Raw genomic sequence first — 20,032 nt, forward strand, 5'->3', positions numbered from 1 at the left:
ATGTCCAGCCTTAAAAACCACCAGAGAATTCACACTGGAGAGAAACCCTATGGATGTGATCAGTGTGGAAAACGCTTCTCTCTAATGTCCAGCCTTAAAAACCACCAGAAAATTCACACTGGAGAGAAACCCTATGGATGTGATCAGTGTGGAAAACACTTCTCTCATTTGTCCAGCCTCAAACGCCACCAGATAAATCATAAATAAATCACAGTAGAGAGAAACCCCATGGATGTGATCAGTGTCTCTGAAATGTCCCGCCTTAAATGCCACTAGATAATTCACCCCTGAGAGAAACTTTCATTGTGATGTGTGTGGAAATGCTTTCGTTCAAATAATGTAGAAGTTCACATGGTTGTACAGTACACTGTGGTCAGTGTGACAAGAGTTTTACTACTTCAAGCACACATATGTGAACAGTATGACAAGAGCTTAAAGATGTGCCATTATTATTTGTATTTTTCCAGTATTTCATGTGTGTATGAGGTGACAGTACTTCATTAGACACCCTGGAGTCTACTGTATGTGTCTATGAGGTGACAGTACTTCATTAGACACCCTGGGGTCTACTGTATGTGTCTATGAGGTGACAGTACTTCATTAGACACCCTGGAGTCTACTGTATGTGTCTATGAGGTGACAGTACTTCATTAGACACCCTGGAGTCTACTGTATGTGTCTATGAGGTGACAGTACTTCATTAGACACCCTGGAGTTGTTTTTATGTGCAATGGTGTATTAACTTTGTATTTTAAGGTTTCTTCCTGGAGGCTGAACCCTTGACAGTCAAACGGGCCAATGAAATAAACAGTAATATAGTGACATCACACTATCAGCCCCTCCCCTAACCCCTCCCCCTTTATCATACAACTACAGCTGTGGGTGAACTGTGGCTTCAGTTCAGGTGGCTCACCACCCATCACCACCCACCAGGCCATCCAGGCATACTTAATTAATGAACATGAACAACATCCACGTTAAACATGCGTTATGATCATCCATTTTGAGTGGTGTTTCTTAGCCTGGGCACCATTTCATTTCGGTATAATATGATCCGGGCTGGAGCCGGATGATGTGGTTACGTCATGTTGTAGGCAATGGTTTGCCTACAACAAACAGGAAGAACAGGCGGCGACAACTTCCTTTCCCCTCTCAATAAAGGGAAAAGGAAGTTGCCGCCGCCTGTTCGCCATCCTGTCTGGCGACTACAAAACAATACTACAACATGACGTAACGATATCATCCTGATGACTACAAAACAATACTACAACATGACGTAACCATATATCATCCTGATGACTACAAAACAATACTACAACATGACGTAACCACATCATCCTGATGACTACAAAACAATACTACAACATGACGTAACGATATCATCCTGATGACTACAAAACAATGACTACAACATGACGTAACGATATCATCCTGATGACTACAAAACAATACTACAACATGACGTAACGATATCATCCTGATGACTACAAAACAATACTACAACATGACGTAACGATATCATCCTGATGACTACAAAACAATACTACAACATGACGTATGTGTCTATGAGGTGACAGTACTTCATTAGACACCCTGGAGTTGTTTTTATGTGCAATGGTGTATTAACTTTGTATTTTAAGGTTTCTTCCTGGAGGCTGAACCCTTGACAGTCAAACGGGCCAATGAAATAAACAGTAATATAGTGACATCACACTATCAGCCCCTCCCCTAACCCCTCCCCCTTTATCATACAACTACAGCTGTGGGTGAACTGTGGCTTCAGTTCAGGTGGCTCACCACCCATCACCACCCACCAGGCCATCCAGGCATACTTAATTAATGAACATGAACAACATCCACGTTAAACATGCGTTATGATCATCCATTTTGAGTGGTGTTTCTTAGCCTGGGCACCATTTCATTTCGGTATAATATGATCCGGGCTGGAGCCGGATGATGTGGTTACGTCATGTTGTAGGCAATGGTTTGCCTACAACAAACAGGAAGAACAGGCGGCGACAACTTCCTTTCCCCTCTCAATAAAGGGAAAAGGAAGTTGCCACCGCCTGTTCGCCATCCTGTCTGGCGACTACAAAACAATACTACAACATGACGTAACGATATCATCCTGATGACTACAAAACAATACTACAACATGACGTAACCATATATCATCCTGATGACTACAAAACAATACTACAACATGACGTAACCACATCATCCTGATGACTACAAAACAATACTACAACATGACGTAACGATATCATCCTGATGACTACAAAACAATGACTACAACATGACGTAACGATATCATCCTGATGACTACAAAACAATACTACAACATGACGTAACGATATCATCCTGATGACTACAAAACAATACTACAACATGACGTAACGATATCATCCTGATGACTACAAAACAATACTACAACATGACGTAACGATATCATCCTGATGACTACAAAACAATGACTACAACATGACGTAACGATATCATCCTGATGACTACAAAACAATACTACAACATGACGTAACGATATCATCCTGATGACTACAAAACAATGACTACAACATGACGTAATGATATCATCCTGATGACTACAAAACAATACTACAACATGACGTAACGATATCATCCTGATGACTACAAAACAATGACTACAACATGACGTAACGATATCATCCTGATGACTACAAAACAATGACTACAACATGACGTAACGATATCATCCTGATGACTACAAAACAATACTACAACATGACGTAACGATATCATCCTGATGACTACAAAACAATGACTACAACATGACGTAACGATATCATCCTGATGACTACAAAACAATGACTACAACATGACGTAACGATATCATCCTGATGACTACAAAACAATGACTACAACATGACGTAACGATATCATCCTGATGACTACAAAACAATACTACAACATGACGTAACGATATCATCCTGATGACTACAAAACAATGACTACAACATGACGTAACGATATCATCCTGATGACTACAAAACAATACTACAACATGACGTAACGATATCATCCTGATGACTACAAAACAATGACTACAACATGACGTAACGATATCATCCTGATGACTACAAAACAATGACTACAACATGACGTAACGATATCATCCTGATGACTACAAAACAATGACTACAACATGACGTAACGATATCATCCTGATGACTACAAAACAATGACTACAACATGACGTAACGATATCATCCTGATGACTACAAAACAATACTACAACATGACGTAACGATATCATCCTGATGACTACAAAACAATGACTACAACATGACGTAACGATATCATCCTGATGACTACAAAACAATGACTACAACATGACGTAACGATATCATCCTGATGACTACAAAACAATGACTACAACATGACGTAACGATATCATCCTGATGACTACAAAACAATACTACAACATGACGTAACGATATCATCCTGATGACTACAAAACAATGACTACAACATGACGTAACGATATCATCCTGATGACTACAAAACAATACTACAACATGACGTAACGATATCATCCTGATGACTACAAAACAATGACTACAACATGACGTAACGATATCATCCTGATGACTACAAAACAATGACTACAACATGACGTAACGATATCATCCTGATGACTACAAAACAATACTACAACATGACGTAACAATATCATCCTGATGACTACAAAACAATGACTACAACATGACGTAACGATATCATCCTGATGACTACAAAACAATACTACAACATGACGTAACGATATCATCCTGATGACTACAAAACAATACTACAACATGACATAACGATATCATCCTGATGACTACAAAACAATGACTACAACATGACGTAACGATATCATCCTGATGACTACAAAACAATACTACAACATGACGTAACGATATCATCCTGATGACTACAAAACAATACTACAACATGACGTAACGATATCATCCTGATGACTACAAAACAATGACTACAACATGACGTAACGATATCATCCTGATGACTACAAAACAATACTACAACATGACGTAACGATATCATCCTGATGACTACAAAACAATACTACAACATGACGTAACGATATCATCCTGATGACTACAAAACAATGACTACAACATGACGTAACGATATCATCCTGATGACTACAAAACAATACCACAACATGACGTAACGATATCATCCTGATGACTACAAAACAATGACTACAACATGACGTAACGATATCATCCTGATGACTACAAAACAATGACTACAACATGACGTAACGATATCATCCTGATGACTACAAAACAATACTACAACATGACGTAACGATATCATCCTGATGACTACAAAACAATGACTACAACATGACGTAACGATATCATCCTGATGACTACAAAACAATACTACAACATGACGTAACGATATCATCCTGATGACTACAAAACAATACTACAACATGACGTAACGATATCATCCTGATGACTACAAAACAATGACTACAACATGACGTAACGATATCATCCTGATGACTACAAAACAATACTACAACATGACGTAACGATATCATCCTGATGACTACAAAACAATACTACAACATGACGTAACCACATCATCCGGCCCCAGCCCGGATCGTACAGACTTTTGAAACAGACCAGGCTTTCCTCCGAGGCGGTGGAAAGCCTGGTGATGTGAGGTTAGGTGTTTCTCAGTGACTGGGTCAAGCGTTATCTGAGGAATGATTAGAACAGAAACCTGTGTTTGAGTTTCTGTTAGAGACCAGTTTTTCTGTCATTGTCATTTTGATGTCCCCCCCCCCCATTGCATCAATCTATCTACATTATGTATTTCTGCTTATATGTCTGACCCTGCATGTTTTATGATTATGATACAATATCAAACAGTACTATATAGAGTACTGTATAGAGAACAGTACAGTACAGTACAGTACAGTACAGCAGTGTTTCTCAACCTATGTACCGCGGCACTTTACTGTGCCGTTTCATCTGTCCAGGTGTGCCGCGAGATTTTGACCGAAAGTAACACTAGCCCTGCCCCCGAAAGCGGCGATAACAACATGACGACGGAACAATAGACTCTAACGACCATCGGCCATAGAAATGTTAATTTGCGTTCCCTCCAGAAAGACACCACCAGAACCCGACAGCACAGACAGCGCCGCCGTGTCACCAGAACCCGACAGCACAGACAGCGCCGCCGTGTCACTGCATCTGATGACGGCACAGCAAGCGCTCCCTCGCCGCCGGGGGGAACGGCGACTACTACCAACGCAACGCCTACAATGAAAGCCCCTGCCAGACTGTACCGTGATGACTACATGAAGTTTGGCTTCACGTTTACTGGGTTATACAACGTACCCGATTTCCGCTGTGCATCGGTTGTGGATTCAAGCTTGCAAACAGCGGCATGGTTCCGAGTAAACTGAAGCGTCACCTTGATACCAATCATGATGAACTCGCTACAAAAGGACAAACACTTTTTCGTGAGTTTGAAAGAAAAAAAGGAGAAAGACACAACGAAGCAGGCAAGTCTCTTGATACGCAGTACCACTAAGACTTGTTGGCAAAGAATATCCAGCCATCACAGCCAGCGCAATGGCAGTGCTGCTCCCCTTTTCCACAACCTACCTGTGTGAGCTTAGCTTTTCAAGCCTGACTTGCATAAAAAAACAAACTCGGAGAGAGAGAGACTGAGAGCAGTTGATGAGGAGCTCCGTGTCTGTTTGTCCAGCGTCCCAGCCAGGATAAAAACTCTTTGTTCGGGAAAACAAGCTCAAGGTTCACACTAAGACAGAACTTGTCAAACATATTTACTTTTCTTTTTATCAATTATTTTTTTACGATTTTCTTTGTACAAAAGTGCTCAAGTTTAAGACCATTGTATTGTGGCAAAAGATTTTTGTCCTTGTTTTTACAACTCCTTTTTTTTATTTAGAAGTATTACTTTGCATTGACACATTGAACATGTGTGTGATACATTTTGTATGAGTTTTCAAAAATAAATTGGTGAAACTGAGGCACTGTCTCTGTCCTTTTCTTTCTCTTTAAAGTTATTTGACGAGTGCTGTCATGTGTGTTTTTAAAAGTATATTGGGTTCATATATATATATATATATATATACAGTATATACACACACAGGGCTCCAGCGTGCGACCTATTAGGTCGCATATGCGACCTAATTTTATTATGGTGATACTTAAAATTTAATTAGGTCGCACCGGTGATACTTGGAAATGTGCGGAGGAGAAAAAAAAAAAACGATCCGTTTATTTTTTATTTTTTACTCCGTCTCAACACTGAGGCACGGGCGCCGGGCGGCTATGTTAGTAGTGCGATAATAAAGTATTACTTTCTTTTGGCTCAATCTTTCTCTCTCTCTCTCTGCCTGCCTGCTGAGTGCCTAGATAGTAGCTCGCTCGCATGCATGCATGTGAGTGACGTCACGTGCCTGCGCATGTGCGTCAGTTACAGCCACAAGCGGCCGAAAAAGAAAACATACACAGATGCAGACATGAAACGCTCAATAATTGGAGAGGTGGAGAGGAAGTTGTTGTGGAACCGGCGATAACCTCATATTCTGAGAGTGAAGAGGACAGCGACAGGTTGGCCAAAGAGACTGGTGGGGGGGGGGGGGGGGGGCAATAAAGAAAGTACTCCTTTCAGCAACAATGGCTGGCACAGTTCCCGTGGTTGCGATACGAGGTGTGTGTTTATTGCAAGCAATGTGGCCCGTCCGTTGCAGGCAGCAGAACACAACTTGTTAATGGTTCGAAACAGTTTAAGGTTCAGTCATTAAAATTGCACAACGATAGCCTAAACAAAGCACAAGACGTGCAGGGATCGCTGTATCACCAGAAGCGCCCAGCCTCTACCCTCCTCATTTAGTCGTGTAGAGGAGAGCAATCGCTCATCTGAGAATGCTGAAATGATGATCAAGTTTAACACTGCGTACAACATCGCGAAAGAGGAACTCCCGTTCACCAAATACAAAACACAGATGGTCCTGATGAAGAAGAACGGACTGAACGTGAACCCTACATACAGTTTGTGGGCGTGATAGCAGACACACTAAGGGGGAAACCCGCTGACAAAATCACCCCCTACCTCTCGTTCATGCTAGACGGTTCCACTGATAACTCCACCAAAGAGTGTGAGATAAATCAGATAATCTATGCCCATGTAATATCCTTGTTGGCCATGTTGAGGTTGAACATGCCCATGCAGAAGGTAAGTTGTGTGTCTCTGTTTCATAGATAGCCTATAGCCAAATGATAATAATGGTATGTAAAATAGCACTATAGGTTATTAATTATAATTTCATATAGAATCTAATGTTTATTTAATGCCAACATGCCCAGCCCAGGTATCTTATAAAAACACTTGAAGTAGGTGCATTATGCATGAGATCAATGTGGAGCAGGGCATCATGCAGGTTTCATTCACTGAGTTGAGCTCTATATGTTGTGTGTGTGTGTGTGTGTGTGTGTGTGTGTGTGAGAGAGAGGGAGAGAAAATATTAATATTCCATAGGTGCTTAATTTAAGGCGTTTATGCTTCAAAAACTATGGTATGGAAATTAACTATCATCATGATAAGGTCATGTATTAATAATACCACGCTATACAAAGAAGAATATGGTGCTACCTAATTTCTGGTGGTGCTACCTAATGAAAAGGTAGGTGGCACCAGTGCTACCTGTGAAAAAATTAGTCTGGAGCCCTGTACACACACACACCGTATATCTAGGTGTGCCCGAGATTTTTAGGCTATGAAAAGTGTGCCTCGGGACAAAAAAGGTTGAGAAACACTGGTATAGAGAACAGTACAATAACAGTACATGGTTTTTAAACAGTATAATTGTGTACTTCAGATCAATACACACAGGTCAGGGTTCAGTGTATTCTGTGGTCACATGTTGACCTCTGAACATTTTACTCTCACTATTAAAGAACGGAGCTAATTGAAGATAAGATAAGATGTTGTCTCTCCATAATCCATTATATACAACTCATTCAAATAATGTACCTGCTCTTATACAGGCATGCTACCACTACTTTAGTTTTTAATAAAATGATAATGATAATAAGGACATGCCTGGCCTCCTTATTCATCTTCTGCAACCGGTCAAAAGTGCTTGTTTCCGGGTCATGGCTTTCAGAGTAAAAGCGCTGAGACAACCCCGGCCACCCAGAGCTCCTATTTTGAAGCACTTCCGGCACCGAGTGTGTTAATGCAGAATATACTCCATTGATAAATGAGGCCCTGTGCGTGCCTGTGCGTGTGCACGTGTGTGTGTGTGTGTGTGTGTGTGTGTGTGTGTGTGTGTGTGTGTGTGTGTGTGTGTGTGTGTGTGTGTGTGTGTGTGTGTGTGCGTGCATTATATGTGCTCAGCCTGCGTGTAGCCTTCTGGCTCCAAAACTGTGGAATGCACTTCCCATTGCAGTCAGAACTGCAGCATCACTCCCAATCTTCCGCCGTAGCCTGAAAACCCACCTCTTCAGACTCCATCATGGCCCATAGCACTTACCCCACCCCCTTAGATAACATTTCTGTAGACTTAGATAGCATTTGATACAGACTTATAGCATGTTATGTAGACTGCACTATAATTGCATTGTATGTAGTCATAGCACGTCATAGTACATATGTATAGCATAGTAGTATATATGTATAGTTTATATGTGTGGTCTCATAATATAGATATTCCACTGTTACTTTCTTAGCTTACGCATGTTTCATGATAAATGCTTTTATGTGATGTATTCCCATGCTTTTGTTCTTGCTTATTGTAAGTCGCTCTGGATTAAGAGCGTCTGCTAAAGGCCTAAATTGTAAATTGTAAATTGTTCTGCAACCGGTCAAAAGTGCTTGTTTCCGGGTCATGGCTTTCAGAGTAAAAGCGCTGAGACAACCCCGGCCACCCAGAGCTCCTATTTTGAAGCACTTCCGGCACCGAGTGTGTTAATGCAGAATATACACTCCATTGATAAATGAGGCCCTGTGCGTGCCTGTGCGTGTGCATGTGTGTGTGTGTGTGTGTGTGTGTGTGTGTGTGTGTGTGTGTGTGTGTGTGTGTGTGTGTGTGTGTGTGTGTGTGTGTGTGTGTGTGTGTGTGCATTACCTATGTGCTCAGGCTGCGCGTAGCAGGGTTTAACCCTGTAATGGCTGAGTCTCATTACCTATGTGCTCAGCCTGCGTGTAGCCTTCTGGCTCCAAAACTGTGGAATGCACTTCCCATTGCAGTCAGAACTGCAGCATCACTCCCAATCTTCCGCCGTAGTCTGAAAACCCACCTTTTCAGACACCATCATGGCCCATAGCACTTACCCCACCCCCTTAGATAGCATTTCTGTAGACTTAGATAGCATTTGATACAGACTTATAGCATGTTATGTAGACGGCACTATAATTGCATTGTATATAGTCATAGCACGCCATAGTACATATGTATAGCATAGTAGTATATAGTTTATATGTATAGTCTCATAATTTAGATATTCCACTGTTACTTTCTTAGCTTATGCATGTTTTATGATAAATGCTTTTGTGACGTATTCCCATGCTTTTGTTCTTGCTTATTGTAAGTCGCTCTGGATTAAGAGCGTCTGCTAAATGCCTAAATTGTAAATTGTAAATTGTTCTGCAACCGGTCAAAAGTGCTTGTTTCCGGGTCATGGCTTTCAGAGTAAAAGCGCTGAGACAACCCCGGCCACCCAGAGCTCCTATTTTGAAGAACTTCCGGCACCGAGTGTGTTAATGCAGAATATACACTCCATTGATAAATGAGGCCCTGTGCGTGCCTGTGCACGTGTGTGTGTGTGTGTGTGTGTGTGTGTGTGTGTGTGTGTGTGCATTACCTATGTGCTCAGGCTGCGCGTAGCAGGGTTTAACCCTGTAATGGCTGAGTCTCAGCATCATGCCGGGCCGGACGGAGGAGAACCACCGCGTGCACACGCTGTTCCACAAGACCACGCACACACGGGCCGTGCGGTCGCACACCTCCAAGACACCCTGCACGCACACACACACACACACACACGCACGCGCGCACACGCACACACGCACACACGCGCACACACACACACACACACACACACACACACACACACACACACGAATACATGTCAGTGAATGGAGCCGGCTGGACCAGCTCATAACACACACTAAGGAATACAATTAGGGGCAGCGGTGACCGAACGGATTGCGGAGCGGTCTTGATACCGGAAGGTCGCCAGTTCGAATCAGCGGTCCGACACGTTAAAATTACCACCGCTGAAGTGCCCTTGGACAAGGCATTGAACCTCTACCATGAACTGTTCTATGAGCAGGGCCTGGCTGTAAACAAGTATCTGATGCTTAGTCCAGTTACCCTGGGTAATCATACTGTAGTACCTTTCCTTTCCTTTCCTTACATGTCAGTGAATGGAGTTAGCTGGAACAGCTCATAACACACACTAATGAATACATGTCAGTGAGTGAATGGAGTTAGCTGGAACAGCTCATAACACGCACTAATGAATACATGTCAGTGAATGGAGTTAGCTGGAACAACTCATAACACACACTAATGAATACATGTCAGTGAATGGAGTTAGCTGGACCAGCTCATAACTAACACAATTCATGAACCATTGAGACCTTTGACATACAGTCGTTTCAGGAATATAAAAGAAGACATATCAACAGATTGTTTTATTTATAATCACTTGCGCTTCGATGTGCACAGAGTGCACTGTACAACTTTTTATTGAGCCTCTAACAGAGAATAAAATAGGGAGCATTTTGCATCCCAGAACGCAGTTTATATTTAAGGGACGCAATAAAACAACGACCTCTGCATTAACGGGATGCACTACTGTACTAGTCTACTGTACTGTTTTTTATTCTATTTTATTATGCTAGCTTTAGTTATAATAATCATTTCTTCTTCTGTTTTCTACATGAATATAACCACAAAATGAAATGGGAGTTAAATGCTGCAATTTGTAAAAATGGCAAAATATGACTCCCTGCATCCTGGGACTCATTTCTAAAAGACCATCCCTGCATCCTGGGACTCATTTCTAAAAGACCATCCCTGCATCCTGGGACTCATTTCTAAAAGACCATCCCTGCATCCTGGGACTCATTTCTAAAAGACCATCCCTGCATCCTGGGACTCATCTCTAAAAGACCATCCCTGCATCCTGGGACTCATTTCTAAAAGACCATCCCTGCATCCCGGGACTCATTACATCGAAAAACCTATTTACATCACTGGTCTAGACAGCAGCAGGTATATCGTTTCTGTTTCCGGGGGTATCGCGAGATTTGGCTGCCAGACAGGAGACGGTACTTTGTGCTCTTTAGATACCTCTATACATTTACACAGTGTACAGTATTGAAAAGCAACACCGCAGACACTACTGTTTTACAATGTCTACTGTGATTTTTGAGTGGTGCAACCACTCCTACAATCAGGAATGTCCGTGGGTATCCGTCGTCGTTGTCGTCATGAGCACGAGTGGTGTGCGCATGCGTGAAATTGGAAAGAGAGAAGTATGTGACATGGCTGCCACCTGCTGGACGCAAATCCAACTACTGACTGTCTAGGTTCATTGATATCCATAATAAAGCTAATGTGACAAGCAGAGAGAGAGAGAGAGAGAGAGGGAGAGAGGGAGAGAGGAGGGGGGGAGAGAGGGGAGTTGCATCACTCGGTTCACACAGGTGTGATTTTTACAGAAGTGTTTACTTTACAAAAGGTCTCAGTTATGTAAACCCCGTGGGTCGCGACCCCTCGTGGGGTTGCCAAATTATTTTTGGGGGGGGTCCCCAAATTATTACTTAAAAAAAAACATTTTTTTTCCAACTGAATAGCTGGAAAATGGAAATTAAGAGTTTACATAGTACAGGAGATAATTCACCCTGAAGGTGAATTATCTCCCGTCTCCCGACAATGACCACCTATGGCCAGATATCACATGACTTTAACGTTACCTTATACGGGCATTCGCAGTTCTGCTCCGCCTTCCCATAATGCACCAGGTGGGACTTGTTGATGATGCGTACGACCATGTGACGTTGGACCGTCCCCTGGGCGAAGTCCCTCTGGCCAATGAATGACCTCTGCAGCTCGGCAACCGTTACCCCCGGAGACACTGCACGCACGCACACGCACACACACGCACGCACGCACACGCACGCACGCACGCGCACGCACGCACGCACGCACGCACGCACGCACGCACGCACGCACGCACGCACACACACACAGGCACACAAACACGAAAGTGTCATGTAAAAGGTTGGTTGTAGTTTTAGTCATATTTTAGTCACATTTTAGTCGTTTGAAAGGTTGTAGTTTTAGTCATATTTTAGTCACATTTTAGTCATGTGAAAGGTTGTAGTTTTAGTCATATTTTAGTCATGTGAAAGGTTGTAGTTTAAGTCATATTGTAGTCACATTTTAGTCATGTGAAAGGTTGTAGTTTTAGTCATATTGTAGTCACATTTTAGTCATGTGAAAGGTTGTAGTTTTAGTCATATTGTAGTCACATTTTAGTCATGTGAAAGGTTGTAGTTTTAGTCCTATTTTAGTCATGTGAAAGGTTGTAGTTTTAGTCATGTGAAACGTTGTAGTTTTAGTCACATTTTAGTCGTGTGAAAGGTTGAAGTTTTAGTCATATTGTAGTCATGTGAAAGGTTGTAGTTTCAGTCATATTGTAGTCACATTTTAGTCATGTGAAAGGTTGTAGTTTTAGTCATATTGTAGTCACATTTTAGTCATGTGAAAGGTTGTAGTTTTAGTCATATTGTAGTCACATTTTAGTCATGTGAAAGGTTGTAGTTTTAGTCATATTGTAGTCACATTTTAGTCATGTGAAAGGTTGTAGTTTTAGTCATATTGTAGTCATGTGAAAGGTTGTAGTTTTAGTCCTATTTTAGTCACATTTTAGTCATGTGAAAGGTTGTAGTTTTAGTCATATTGTAGTCACATTTTAGTCATGTGAAAGGTTGTAGTTTTAGTCACATTTTAGTCATGTGAAAGGTTGTAGTTTTAGTCATATTGTAGTCATGTGAAAGGTTGAAGTTTTAGTCACATTTTAGTCATGTGAAAGGTTGTAGTTTTAGTCATATTTTAGTCACATTTTAGTCGTGTGAAAGGTTGTAGTTTTAGTCATATTGTAGTCGTGTGAAAGGTTGTAGCTTTAGTCATATTTTAGTCACATTTTAGTCATGTGAAAGGTTGTAGTTTTAGTCATATTTTAGTCACATTTTAGTCATGTGAAAGGTTGTAGTTTTAGTCATATTGTAGTCATGTGAAAGGTTGTAGTTTTAGTCATATTGTAGTCATGTGAAAGGTTGTAGTTTTAGTCATGTGAAAGGTTGTAGTTTTAGTCATATTGTAGTCATGTGAAAGGTTGTAGTTTTAGTCATATTGTAGTCATGTGAAAGGTTGTAGTTTTAGTCATGTGAAAGGTTGTAGTTTTAGTCATATTGTAGTCATGTGAAAGGTTGTAGTTTTAGTCATATTGTAGTCATGTGAAAGGTTGTAGTTTTAGTCACATTGTAGTCATGTGAAAGGTTGTAGTTTTAGTCACATTGTGTCCTACCTCCCTGCAGTGTCTCCTCCTCGCCACCAGGGGGCGTGTCATGTATCCAGCTCTCTCCACTGTAGTCCACGTTGTTCCACAGGGGCAGATATGAGCTCCTATTGGCTGTCAGGGGCATCAGTGGACCTATGGAAACAACCGGTCAATTAAGATATGAGCTCCTATTGGCTGTCAGGGGCATCAGTGGACCTATGGAAACAACCGGTCAATTAAGATATGAGCTCCTATTGGCTGTCAGGGGCATCAGTGGACCTATGGAAACAACCGGTCAATTAAGATATGAGCTCCTATTGGCTGTCAGGGGCATCAGTGGACCTATGGAAACAACCGGTCAATTAAAGGGAAAGACCACTTTTTGGGAGGTTTGGGTTGTTTTCTTACCTTATTATGGGCAAACTTGTTGTTTATAAGCAATTTAATAATTAAAAATACCTCTTTTTAGCACATAAACCAATGCAACAAAAGCTGATTCTGACATCAGTAAAACTCATGCGGTTTTATCTGTCTTTTAAGATAGATTTATAAAGTTACTATTTTAGTCGGAGATAGACTGAAGCAGTACTACGGTGTTCCCACCGTAGGGGGGGGGGGGGGGGGGTCTTGCACCCAAAAAACATGAACTTTTAACATTCAGTAGATTTTCTGTGATCTGGGGGTTTTCTGGCTCAAACAGGTGCTCTGATTTGCCGGCAGATTGTGATGGAAGTTCCTGCAAATCCCATATATGTCAATGGGATTTGCCAGCAGATGTCACTGTTTTCACTGTGTTGCCTGTTTTCATTGTAGCTCAAAAGGCCCCAAAAACCCCAAAGAAAACTTCAGACCACAGAAAATCCACTGAATGTTCAAAGTTCAGGTTTTTTGGGTGTAATTGAGGTCATAAAACCTAAAAGAAAAAAGAAAAATAAATGAAAATTAATGTCATAAAACCTTTAAAATTGCTAATAAACAACGCAACGGAGCGAAATAACTCATGGAATGGAATAGTTTGCCTATAATAAGGTAAGAAAACAACCTGTGTGTGTGTGTGTGTGTGTGTGTGTGTGTGTGTGTGTGTGTGTGTGTGTGTGTGTGTGTGTGTGTGTGTGTGTGTGTGTGTGTGTGTGTGTGTGTGTGTGTGTGTGTGTGTGTGTGTGTGACTCACCAGGTTGTGTGTGCGTGCACCAGGGCAGGGAGTGTGTGTCCGTCTGGGTGAGGTGTGTGTCTCCGTCTGCTATCTCCATGGTAACCATCACGTAACTATAATAATAATAATAATAATAATAAACTTTATTTGTATAGCACCTTTCATACATAAATGCAGCTCAAAGTGCTTCACAGGGCAGGACACAAAAATAGAATACAATAAAACACAAGTAGTTAAAATGATAGAACAATGGCAAAGAACAAAATTGAATATAAGAACATAAAATAAATTAAAACAAATTAAAACACCAAATCAGTCAGGGCAGGGTAGGAACGTGCATATTAAAACTCAACTAAAAGCAAGAGTGAAGAAAGAGGTGAGTCTTGAGTTGATATTTAAAAATGTCTACAGAGGGTGCGTGTCTGAGCTCGAATGGAAGTTTATTCCAGGCTGTTGGGCCGTAGAAGCAAAAAGCTGCCTCGCCATATTTTTTTTGTGCACATTCTTTTAGGCACTTCATGCAGGCCAGCATTGGAGGGACATATCTAGGTAGTCAGTCACGGAGGTACGGAGGTGCGAGACCATTTAGGGATTTAAAAACAAGTAAAATAATTTTAAAATCAATTCTAAAAACCACTGGGAGCCAATGCAGTGATGATAGAACTGGGGTGATGTGTTCTCTCATTTTAGTTCTAGTTTATAGTACTCTAGCAGCCTCATTTTGAACAAGTTGGAGTTTGTCCGTTGACTTCTTTGGCAGGCCTGAGAGGAGGGCATTACAGTAGTCTAATCGATAAGGCAGGCCGGAGAGGAGGGCATTACAGTAGTCTAATCGATAAGGCAGGCCTTAGAGGAGGGCATTACAGTAGTCTAATCGATAAGGCAGGCCTTAGAGGAGGGCATTACAGTAGTCTAATCGATAAGGCAGGCCTTAGAGGAGGGCATTACAGTAGTCTAATCGATAAGGCAGGCCTTAGAGGAGGGCATTACAGTAGTCTAATCGATAAGGCAGGCCTTAGAGGAGGGCATTACAGTAGTCTAATCGATAAGGCAGGCCTTAGAGGAGGGCATTACAGTAGTCTAATCGATAAGGCAGGCCTTAGAGGAGGGCATTACAGTAGTCTAATCGATAAGGCAGGCCTTAGAGGAGGGCATTACAGTAGTCTAATCGATAAGGCAGGCCTTAGAGGAGGGCATTACAGTAGTCTAATCGATAAGGCAGGCCTTAGAGGAGGGCATTACAGTAGTCTAATCGATAAGGCAGGCCTTAGAGGAGGGCATTACAGTAGTCTAATCGATAAGGCAGGCCTTAGAGGAGGGCATTACAGTAGTCTAATCGATAAGGCAGGCCTTAGAGGAGGGCATTACAGTAGTCTAATCGATAAGGCAGGCCTTAGAGGAGGGCATTACAGTAGTCTAATCGATAAGGCAGGCCTTAGAGGAGGGCATTACAGTAGTCTAATCCAGTGTTTCTCAACCTATGTACCGCGGCACTTTAGTGTGCCTTTGAAATCTCCAGGTGTGCCTCGAGATTTTGACCGAAAGTAACACTAGCCCTCCCTTAGCCCTCCCCCGAAAGTGATAGCTAGGCGTCCTATTGTTGCGTCGTTGTTGTTGTCACACGTCTAAATAGACGCCCAAAACAACATGACGACGGAACAATAGACTCTTAACGACCATCGGCCATAGAAATGTTAATCGCCTGGCAACTTTACTGTATAAATGGGCACAGCATAGACATGGCATTCACATTGTCCAGCCACTACTACAAGATGGAACCACCAGCAGCAAAGAAGAGATGCATCCAGAAGACGCTACATTTCGCTCCCTCCACCTCCAGAAAGACACCACCAGAACCCGACAGCAGCACACACCGCGCCGCCGAGTCACCTCCACCTGACGACGGCACAGCAACAGAAGCAACAACGCCGGCTACTAACGCAACGCCTACAAAGAAAGCCCCGGCCAGACTGTACCGCGATGATTACATGAAGTTTGGCTTCACGTTTACTGGGGATAAAACGTACCCGATTCCGCTGTGTATAGTTTGTGGATTCAAGCCTGCAAACAGCGGCATGGTTCAGAGTAAACTGAAGCGCCACCTTGATACCAATCATGATGAACTCGCTACGAAGGACAAACAATTTTTCGTGAGCTTGAAAGAAAAAAAGGAGAAAGACACAACGAAGCAGGCAAGTCTCTTGATACGCAGTACTACTAAGACTTCTGAAAAAGGTCTGGAATTAAGCTACCAAATCGCAGAGATGTTGGCACAGTTAAAAATGCCACATACATTGGCAGAAACAGTAATAGCCAGATCATTCAAACTCGCGGGGGGTGTGGGCTTGGTGCCACCAGATGCTGCAAAGGAATTAGCAAATGTGCCGCTCTCAGATAGCACAATTGGGCGACGCATTGAAGAAATGTCTGCAGACATCGAGAGTGCTGTCATACACAAAATTATGACGAGTGGTAAATTTGCACTGCAAGTGGATGAATCAACAGATATAAGTGGACACGCACAGCTGTTGGCAAACGTGAGATTCATTGATTGTGACGCGGATGGTGACTTCATCAGAGAGAATTACCTGTTTTGCAAACAACTACCTGGAAATACAACAGGAGAGGAAGTTTTCCGGGTGACATCTGAATATTTGGCGAAATGGAATTTAAACTGGGAAGACTGTGTCAGTGTGTGCACTGATGGAGCTGCAGCTATGACCGGGCGATACAAGGGATTTGTTAGCCGAGTGAAAGAGATTAATCCTGACGTCATGGCTACACACTGTTTTTTACACCGCGAGGCGCTGGTTGCAAAGACTTTACCAAAAGACCTGTTAGTTGTGTTGGAAAATGCAGTAAGCGTCGTTAACTATATTAAAGCAAGACCACTGAAAAGCAGGCTGTTCGCCACACTGTGCGAGGAAATGGAGGCGGAACATCAAACTCTGCTTTTGCACACCGAGGTTCGATGGCTTTCCAGGGGAAAAGTTTTGTCGCGTGTATATGAACTGAGGGAGGAATTAAAGTGCTTTCTGTCTGCAGAGGAATCCAAATATGCCGAACTGTTTGCAAATGAGTACTGGTGTGCAAGACTAGCATACATGGCGGATATCTTTATCCATCTGAATGAACTGAACAGGAAAATGCAAGGGCGAAATGAGAACATTCTTACAAGCACGGCAACACTGAAAGTATTTCGGGACAAACTCGCCTGGTGGCGGCGTGCTGTAGGCAAGGGCAAGCTAGAAATGTTTCCTTGCAGCAACGCTGGATACAAAAACAATCGTGAATTGTGTGGGGTCATTTCTGAGCATCTGGAAACTCTCGAGGAAAAATTTGCAATTTATTTCCCCCCAGTTTCCACCCAAGACTTTGACTGGGTCCATGACCCATTGGACGCGGAAAACGAGAACAGCCCAATGCTGGAGCAAGAGCAGTTATTGGAAATACGGGGGAACTATCAATACAAAAATAAATTCAAAGAACTAAGTCTGGACAGGTTTTGGTTGGCTGTTGGCAAAGAATATCCAGCCATCACAGCCAGCGCAATGTCAGTGCTGCTCCCCTTTTCCACAACCTACCTGTGTGAGCTTAGCTTTTCAAGCCTGACTTGCATAAAAAACAAACGCAGAGAGAGACTGAGAGCAGTTGATGAGGAGCTCCGTGTCTGTTTGTCCAGCGTCTCAGCCAGGATAAAAACTCTTTGTTCAGGAAAACAAGCTCAAGGTTCACACTAAGACAGAACTTGTCAAAGATATTTACTTTTCTTTTTATCAATTACTTTTTACGATTTTCTTTGTACAAAAGTGCTCAAGTTTAAGACCATTGTATTGTGGCAAAAGATTTTTGTTCTTGTTTTTACAACTCCTTTTTTATTTAGAAGTATTACTTTGCATTGACAAATTGAACATGTGTGTGCTACATTTTGTATGAGTTTTCAAAAATAAATTGGTGAAACTGAGGCACTGTCTCTGTCCTTTTCTTTCTCTTTAAAGTTATTTGACGAGTGCTGTCATGTGTGTTTTAAAAAGTATATTGGGTTCATATATATATATATATATATATATATATACATACACCGGTACATATATACAGTATATACACACACCATATATCTAGGTGTGCCCCGAGATTTTTAGGCTATGAAAAGTGTGCCCCGGGACAAAAAAGGTTGAGAGACACTGGTCTAATCGATAAGGCAGGCCTGAGAGGAGGGCATTACAGTAGTCTAATCGATAAGGCAGGCCTTAGAGGAGGGCATTACAGTAGTCTAATCGATAAGGCAGGCCTTAGAGGAGGGCATTACAGTAGTCTAATCGATAAGGCAGGCCTTAGAGGAGGGCATTACAGTAGTCTAATCGATAAGGCAGGCCTTAGAGGAGGGCATTACAGTAGTCTAATCGATAAGGCAGGCCTTAGAGAGGAGGGCATTACAGTAGTCTAATCGATAAGGCAGGCCTGAGAGGAGGGCATTACAGTAGTCTAATCGATAAGGCAGGCCTGAGAGGAGGGCATTACAGTAGTCTAATCGATAAGGCAGGCCTTAGAGGAGGGCATTACAGTAGTCTAATCGATAAGGCAGGCCTTAGAGGAGGGCATTACAGTAGTCTAATCGATAAGGCAGGTCTTAGAGGAGGGCATTACAGTAGTCTAATCGATAAGGCAGGCCTTAGAGGGCATTACAGTAGTCTAATCGATAAGGCAGGCCTGAGAGGAGGGCATTACAGTAGTCTAATCGATAAGGCAGGCCTGAGAGGAGGGCATTACAGTAGTCTAATCGATAAGGCAGGCCTTAGAGGAGGGCATTACAGTAGTCTAATCGATAAGGCAGGCCTGAGAGGAGGGCATTACAGTAGTCTAATCGATAAGGCAGGCCTTAGAGGAGGGCATTACAGTAGTCTAATCGATAAGGCAGGCCTGAGAGGAGGGCATTACAGTAGTCTAATCGATAAGGCAGGCCTGAGAGGAGGGCATTACAGTAGTCTAATCGATAAGGCAGGCCTTAGAGGAGGGCATTACAGTAGTCTAATCGATAAGGCAGGCCTTAGAGGAGGGCATTACAGTAGTCTAATCGATAAGGCAGGCCTTAGAGGAGGGCATTACAGTAGTCTAATCGATAAGGCAGGCCTTAGAGGAGGGCATTACAGTAGTCTAATCGATAAGGCAGGCCTTAGAGGAGGGCATTACAGTAGTCTAATCGATAAGGCAGGCCTTAGAGGAGGGCATTACAGTAGTCTAATCGATAAGGCAGGCCTTAGAGGAG

General features: G+C 42.4%; 1 protein-coding gene across 1 annotated transcript in view; it reads right to left on the bottom strand.

The window, feature by feature from the left end:
- Nucleotides 1-20,032, bottom strand: part of LOC310856066 (RPA-related protein RADX) — a gene marked incomplete at its 5' end in the record, with an annotated part of 64,043 nt that overhangs the window by 35,385 nt on the left and 8,626 nt on the right. Inside the window, 4 exons of the mRNA XM_083761283.1 lie at nucleotides 9,903-10,056; nucleotides 12,025-12,185; nucleotides 13,641-13,766; nucleotides 14,785-14,879. Of these exons, the coding sequence (XP_083617409.1) occupies nucleotides 9,903-10,056; nucleotides 12,025-12,185; nucleotides 13,641-13,766; nucleotides 14,785-14,879 (536 nt within the window). The remainder of the gene's footprint in view (nucleotides 1-9,902; nucleotides 10,057-12,024; nucleotides 12,186-13,640; nucleotides 13,767-14,784; nucleotides 14,880-20,032) is intronic.

The sequence above is a fragment of the Protomyctophum parallelum genome (genome assembly GCF_964188405.1).
Source record: "Protomyctophum parallelum genome assembly, chromosome: 3".
In the NCBI taxonomy this organism is placed as follows: Eukaryota; Metazoa; Chordata; class Actinopteri; order Myctophiformes; family Myctophidae; genus Protomyctophum; species Protomyctophum parallelum.